Genomic DNA, 7,964 nt, shown 5'->3' with positions numbered 1-7,964 from the left:
ACTCTTTGGTCATAGTTACAGGAAGCACAATTTTTTTTTTCTTGGAACAGACCAAAATCAATGCGCGCGCGGACGTCATCCATAAAAATTACTTGGTGTAGCCTTATCACTAACTCCCTTTCATTTGATTTGGTAACTAATCTGATTAACATGCATTCAACCTATGCTACAAAACTACTGTAAAATACAACGTATGGCAATCTTATATAAGATGGATTTAGGAAAATGATATGTTTTCAAACGTTTCTTTGTTACAACCGTGTTCTTACAAATTTCATAAATGCTCCAGTACCTCAAGGCTCAAAAACCCCACCTAGTGGCTAGAACTGTAATTGCAGCCGTTTGCTAGGATGATGCAAATATTATATTAACCGCTAGAGGTCCTCGCTACCACATGCGTCACGTCTTCTATATTGTGTACTATTTCTACCATCGGAACTCTAATCTTTCACCTACACTATTCTAGTATCTCAAACAGTTCCTCTGCCTTCTTTTCCGCAGCAGAGCCTTTGCTATCTTTATGGAGTAGATTCTCCAGCTGTTGTGCGATTTTACGTTCCTCTTCTCTGGCGCGGTCTGACATTTCCCTCTCGGGCTCACGGTGATGGAACTTCTTCTCCCTCCAAGATTGACCGAACTTCAGAAACTCGCGGGTTTCCTTTGCAGCCTTTTCTTCGTGAGGTGACATAATGCCTTTTTCGGAGAACTGCTTCTCGAACTCAAGTGTCTCCAGGAGATCGTCCATGAAGGCGCGTCGCTTCTCTTCCATTTCGCTGTCTTTCTTAGAGCCGTGCGCCTCTTTCTTTGATTCCAGACCTTTCTTCTTTGCCTCCCAGGCCTTTCCAAAATCGATGTATTCACGGACTGCGTTTGCTACCTTGCTCTCGTGTTTAGACATGTATCCATCCCTGGAAAATTGTTTCTCAAATTCGACTGTTTTCTGTAAATCAGACAAAAAGCTACCCCTTCGTTCTGACTCTCCACTTCCCTCTTCTTCTCCACCTTCTTCCTCCTCCGCTCCTGCTTCTTCCTCCCCTTCATCACCATCTTCTTCTTCATCACCGTCATCATCATCGCCTCCATCATCTCCTCCTTCTTCATCACCTTCGTCATCGCCTCCTTCTTCATCTCCCCCTTCTTCATCGCCTTCACCATCGCCTCCTTCTTCCTCGCCTTCACCATCATCGCCTCCTTCATCTTCATCTTCATCGCCTCCTTCATCTTCATCGCCTCCTTCATCTTCATCGCCTCCGTCATCTTCATCACCTCCTTCATCTTCATCACCTCCTTCATCTTCATCACCTCCTTCATCTTCATCACCTCCTTCATCTTCATCACCTCCTTCATCTTCATCACCTCCTTCATCTTCATCACCTCCTTCATCTTCATCGCCTCCTTCATCTTCATCGCCTCCTTCATCTTCATCGCCTCCTTCATCTTCATCGCCTCCTTCATCATCATCACCTCCTTCATCTTCATCACCTCCTTCATCTTCATCACCTCCTTCATCTTCATCGCCTCCTTCATCTTCATCACCTCCTTCATCTTCATCACCTCCTTCATCTTCATCACCTCCTTCATCTTCATCACCTCCTTCATCTTCATCACCTCCTTCATCTTCATCACCTCCTTCATCTTCATCGCCTCCTTCATCTTCATCACCTCCTTCATCTTCATCGCCTCCTTCATCTTCATCGCCTCCTTCATCTTCATCGCCTCCTTCATCTTCATCGCCTCCTTCATCTTCATCACCTCCTTCATCATCATCACCTCCTTCATCATCATCGCCTCCTACATCTTCATCACCTCCTTCATCTTCATCGCCTCCTTCATCTTCATCCCCTCCTTCATCTTCATCACCTCCTTCATCTTCATCGCCTCCTTCATCATCATCGCCTCCTTCATCTTCATCGCCTCCTTCATCTTCATCGCCTCCTTCATCTTCATCACCTCCTTCATCTTCATCACCTCCTTCATCTTCATCACCTCCTTCATCTTCATCACCTCCTTCATCTTCATCACCTCCTTCATCTTCATCGCCTCCTTCATCTTCATCACCTCCTTCATCATTATCATCATCATCATCATCACCTCCTTCATCTTCATCGCCTCCTTCATCTTCATCACCTCCTTCATCTTCATCACCTCCTTCATCTTCATCACCTCCTTCATCATCACCTCCTTCATCTTCATCGCCTCCTTCATCTTCATCACCTCCTTCATCTTCATCACCTCCTTCATCATCATCATCATCATCATCATCATCGCCTGCTTCATCTTCATCGCCTCCTTCATCTTCATCACCTCCTTCATCTTCATCACCTCCTTCATCTTCATCACCTCCTTCATCTTCATCACCTCCTTCATCTTCATCGCCTCCTTCATCTTCATCACCTCCTTCATCATCATCATCATCATCATCATCATCATCATCACCTCCTTCATCTTCATCACCTCCTTCATCATCATCATCATCATCACCTCCTTCATCTTCATCGTCTCCTTCATCTTCATCACCTCCTTCATCTTCATCACCTCCTTCATCTTCATCACCTCCTTCATCACCTCCTTCATCTTCATCACCTCCTTCATCTTCATCTCCTCCTTCATCTTCATCACCTCCTTCATCTTCATCACCTCCTTCATCATCATCATCATCATCATCATCACCTCCTTCATCTTCATCGCCTCCTTCATCTTCATCACCTCCTTCATCTTCATCGCCTCCTTCATCTTCATCACCTCCTTCATCTTCATCACCTCCTTCATCTTCATCACCTCCTTCATCTTCATCACCTCCTTCATCTTCATCACCTCCTTCATCTTCATCACCTCCTTTATCTTCATCACCTACTTCATCTTCATCACCTCCTTCATCTTCATCACCTCCTTCATCTTCATCGCCTCCTTCATCATCATCATCGCCTCCTTCATCATCATCGCCTCCTTCATCTTCATCTTCATCACCTCCTTCATCTTCATCGCCTCCTTCATCATCATCATCGCCTCCTTCATCATCATCGCCTCCTTCATCTTCATCATCATCGCCTCCGTCATCTTCATCGCCTCCTTCATCTTCATCACCTCCTTCATCTTCATCACCTCCGTCATCTTCATCGCCTCCTTCATCTTCATCACCTCCTTCATCTTCATCACCTCCGTCATCTTCATCGCCTCCTTCATCTTCATCGCCTCCTTCATCTTCATCGCCTCCTTCATCTTCATCACCTCCTTCATCTTCATCACCTCCTTCATCTTCATCACCTCCTTCATCTTCATCACCTCCTTCATCTTCATCGCCTCCTTCATCTTCATCACCTCCTTCATCTTCATCACCTCCTTCATCTTCATCGCCTCCTTCATCTTCATCGCCTCCTTTATCTTCATCGCCTCCTTCATCTTCATCGCCTCCGTCATCTTCATCGCCTCCTTCATCTTCATCACCTCCTTCATCTTCATCACCTCCGTCATCTTCATCGCCTCCTTCATCATCATCATCGCCTCCTTCATCTTCATCACCTCCTTCATCTTCATCACCTCCTTCATCTTCATCACCTCCTTCATCTTCATCGCCTCCTTCATCTTCATCGCCTCCTTCATCTTCATCGCCTCCTTCATCTTCATCACCTCCGTCATCTTCATCGCCTCCTTCATCATCATCATCGCCTCCACCATCTTCTTCTTCATCGCCTCCTTCTTCATCACCATCATCATCGTCTCCACCATCATCATCGCCTCCTTCTTCATCACCATCACCATCATCGCCTCCTTCGTCATCATCTGGCCATCCTTCTTCTGGCCATGTTTCGCCTTCTTGATCTAAAAAGACGATGAAAATGGCGTTACAAACCACCATCGCAACGCTATACTCTTTATTGTCTTGGTGGACAAAATGAAGGTGAAGGGAAGGTGCTGTTATAACAGCAGCACTCAAAGCAGAGGTTGTCGAGGAAGATTGTGACCTTCTTGTCATATGCCCCTTTTTATGTCCGAAGCATATGATAAGACGGTCACAATCTTCCCCAAAAACCTCTGCTTGGAGAGAAGCTATATTCCGAATCCCTACGCATGATGGGAAAAATTGAAAACTCTGAGTAACGAAGGGAGCAAGTCATCGCCATGGCAACATAGACCGGGCCTAACACAATACGCATGCGCCTTAAACGTGTTGTCATGCTGCAAGGGAACAGGTTTCTATTACTGGCGAATGATTTTTGACACATGCACATGCGCGTGTACAAAAATGACATATAAGACACCTAACAGAAAGCCACCTAACAGAAACCAAACCTATTAGGTGTCTGCTTGGAACTAGGATTAACCAGTTTACCAGTAGTACCATCAGCACTGTTTTTATTGCATTACATGCTATATGTATTATATTGTTCTCATTCTTTTCACGTAATGTCATACGTGATAATGTCTTGACGTGGCTAACTTGTTTTAAGAAAGTATGGATTATAACGTTTTTAAAATGTCTTGAGTAATGATATTGTGATTAATGGAATTGTAACAAGCTTGTATGTAGTAAACACATCTGTACTAAGAACGGAATTCGGATTATGTTGTAACATAACCCGCGAGTGTCTTACTGAATAAATCATCATCATCATTCTACTGCTGACAACCATTTTGTCTCCGGAGAAGCGCATGTTACGGGGATAAGGTCTCGGTTCGGAGTTTCTTTTACGATTTTGGGCTGATTCGACTGCCTGTCAGAAAAGGGCTAGCGCTTCTCCAAACATCGTTTTCCGGATAATTCAATGTTTCTGATAGAAGTAAACGCCTTGCCGCAAATCGACAGACTCAGTTGACATTTTCGGTGGAAACGTTATTTTTTTATAAAAAACATCATTAAATTTAAGTTTTCAACCCAAAACTACTGGTTTAGGGGCATTCTTCACAGGCCGCTGCGCAGAAATTAAATTAAAAGTTTTCTTAGGATAATGACTGGCATGGCAATAAAGGCCAACGCCAACTGATATTCAATATGAACAAATGAAGAAAATCGTGAGGATACGTTTTCCGCGATCCCCGATGGTGCGAAACCATGCAAAACGCACATAGAACGCACGATTCGGGTAATCAGGCGACAAGGCCGCGTTACCGTCATCGTGCACTATTACCAAGAAGTCTTCGCGGACGACCAAAACTCCGAAACCGTAAAACGCTACGAAGATCGGGTCTTTCAGGAAATATAAAAGATCATACACTGCTATAGCGATAGCCAAAACATCGGGAGCCAAAACTAACGAGAAACCCTAGAATTTGCGTCTTATTTTCATGTACTATTTAGCTATCCGGTCAAAACAATTCCGAACCGGAGCCATAACTTAAATGTTCGTACCGTTTCTGTCCCAGGTAGGATACCCGGCTACAGAGCTGAGGACCAGCAGCAGGCACAGGATGTGAAATGACTTCATTCTGACCGCTCTGTGTTCGATGATCTGTAAGATAAGATAAGATAAAATCGAGACGAAATATTAGCATACCATGACGTCACGTAATCTATGAGCAATGTGTAATATAAATGCTGTGTAAATTCTGCATCCACTGCTATCGATAAAAGAAGGGGTCCTTTCCGATGTGAGTGGATCAAATAAATCTGTTAGGATATGCAGCTTGTACTCTTTAGTACAAACCTGTTGTGTTATGCCAAGCGGCGGTTTATTGGGTAAACAATACAGAACAAATAAACAAACTATCTAACAATCAAACTAACTAACTAACTAACAAAAGGAAAACTTCAGACTCTTTCATAATATATTTCGAACTGTTCCATACTATATTTTTCGCACTTCTTCATAATGTTAAGTTAGCCTGGTAGAGGCTACAATCCTTGTAACTTATACAACTACACGTCTCTATTTCAGACAAGTTAACAGGTGCGTTGGCTCTGCTGATGTAGAAAATGCCAGATGTGTACGTTGTGATGATTTATTTGTCGAGCGAGTCGGCTCAAGTGAGGTGACAAAATTGGGAACAATGCCTTAGTAACATTGTGATGACCCCCAGTCCTTCAGTCACATTGAGCCTTAGGGGGAAGCCTTAGTCACACAGCGGGAAAATCTTGCTCGACGAGTCTGTGACCTCTGAACCGGCGATCTTAGTAGGCTGCGCCTGTAAGCGACTGTTTGCGACAGACATTCGCCAACTTGTCGCAAACTTGTCGCCAATTAGCCCCAATTTGTTGCCTGAACTGGCGATTTTTTCTCAAATCTAGCAAAAATCGCAACTGGCAAAATATCGCGAATGGGCGCAAATTAGTCGCCAACAGGGACGAACACTGCAAATCTCTTATTGATTAATTTAAATCATGTAATTTTTACATTTTTTTATTCAGTGGCAACATTGCGATTTCCAATAAACTGAAGATGTGACATTCCGGGAGCGGCCATTTTGTTTGTTGAGCAAACGTACTTTACGCATGCGTCAAACGTCAGTGTGACTGCAAGGGAAAATCGGCAAAAATTCGCAATGTTGCCGCAATAATTTCACGCCAACACGGGCGCGGCCCATGCCGGCTGCAGGGATACATTTCGAGCAGCAGTACGACAACTGACCTCTTGAACACTCCTTGATTTTTATGTAGAGATAGGCCCCGTCCAAAATAACATGGCAGATTTTTTGTTGTACGGGCTATATAGACAAGACAGCAAGTAAAAAAAAAGTAAGCCCTACAACAGTCAGGCTAGGTATATTTGTAAGGCGAAAAATGCGCTCGACTCTTTAGCGATCTTAAAATACGGTGACCTTCAGGCGATTGACAATTGGATTGAAGGTCGTTGACAGTGTGATAGTAGCCTGGAAACCATTCCGTCGGGAGCTCCCCGGTTTCTCTGCGGCGCTAGGAGTGATGCCCGCCCGCCCCGACAGATTAGCCCGCCCGGTGGTAGTTAGCTACAGTGGAGGCAAAACTACGGTGGCTGCGAAACTTTATTTGGCATCTAAGAAGACAGACTGACAGAAACGGGTCAATTTAGCAGACTGGGCCCGGTAAAACACACCCAAGCCGACCCGTAGAGACTGGGACCAGGCTAGTGTGATAGTCTCGCCCAAGATTTCTACATTTGTCCCGAATGTTCTCATCGACACTAGTCTTTTCTTAGATAGTTTTGTTAATGGAAATATGACGGGGTTTCACGAGGTTTCTTCAATAGTTACTTAGAAGTAGAACATTCAGAATTTCACGTTTGACTGAATTGGGAACATGCCCTACAGCGAGTACAGCATGTATACAATGATACCGCCATTAAACTCACTGATACTACATGTATTAACCTGTCGAGTGTTATATTCCCTATGAACTTCGCCAGTTAGACGACCGGATCGGGAGTTTGTTAGAACTTAAGCCCACCATTTTCGTCTACAGAACATGCACGATCATAGTCTGTGAGGCCGTGACATTACAGATTGAAGAAGAACTTAGGGGGTATCACAAACATCCAACAAACAAACAATCACAATCCATCCATATCTGCTTGAGTTATTCTTATCAAAGGGAAGAAACGTTACACACACACATGCACACACACACACACACACACACACACACACACACACACACACACACGCGCGCACGCACACGCACACATGTACACATACCGCACACACACACACACACACACACACACACACACACACACACACACACACACACACACACACATACACACACACACATACACACACTCACTCACACACACACATACACACACGGAAAGACGGGCAAGCCAAAAACCACCGAACGAGGTCAATGAAAAAGGGGGCGTGTTGGTCAAAATGGCGGTCGCTAGTGAATGTTATGAACGCCTAGTCGAACACACGTTTTGTCAGTGCCTCACTGTCATCTAGAGAGCATGGTGCACAAAATAACTTAAAATAAAGCTAATTAGAAGTTAGATTCGAGTGTAAAGTCATTAGGCGTGGTAAGTGTTCCATGTTATACAACAAACTGCTGCTAT

At 44.3% G+C, this 7,964-nt stretch overlaps 2 protein-coding genes across 2 annotated transcripts; both read right to left on the bottom strand.

Annotated features, from left to right (window-relative positions):
* Positions 1-457: 457 nt before the first annotated feature.
* LOC136437542 (golgin subfamily A member 6-like protein 1) lies at positions 458-1,257 on the bottom strand. The gene is made up of 2 exons (XM_066432157.1): positions 964-1,257; positions 458-838 (listed from the first exon to the last, which is right to left on the bottom strand). The coding sequence occupies exons 1-2, from the start codon at positions 1,255-1,257 to the stop codon at positions 458-460; spliced, it is 675 nt and encodes a 224-aa protein (XP_066288254.1).
* Positions 1,258-2,850: 1,593 nt separating this feature from the next.
* Positions 2,851-5,447, bottom strand: LOC136437541 (probable serine/threonine-protein kinase kinX). Its single transcript, XM_066432156.1, has 2 exons — positions 5,348-5,447; positions 2,851-3,819 (listed from the first exon to the last, which is right to left on the bottom strand). Exon 2 carries the CDS (start codon positions 3,778-3,780, stop codon positions 2,851-2,853), a length of 930 nt encoding a protein of 309 aa, XP_066288253.1. The 5' UTR covers positions 3,781-3,819; positions 5,348-5,447.
* Between the last annotated feature and the right edge of the window lie 2,517 nt (positions 5,448-7,964).

Source organism: Branchiostoma lanceolatum, chromosome 6 (genome assembly GCF_035083965.1).
Source record: "Branchiostoma lanceolatum isolate klBraLanc5 chromosome 6, klBraLanc5.hap2, whole genome shotgun sequence".
In the NCBI taxonomy this organism is placed as follows: domain Eukaryota; kingdom Metazoa; phylum Chordata; class Leptocardii; order Amphioxiformes; family Branchiostomatidae; genus Branchiostoma; species Branchiostoma lanceolatum.
Note: the sequence above shows the minus strand (reverse complement) of the source record. Positions and strands in the feature narration are given on the sequence as shown.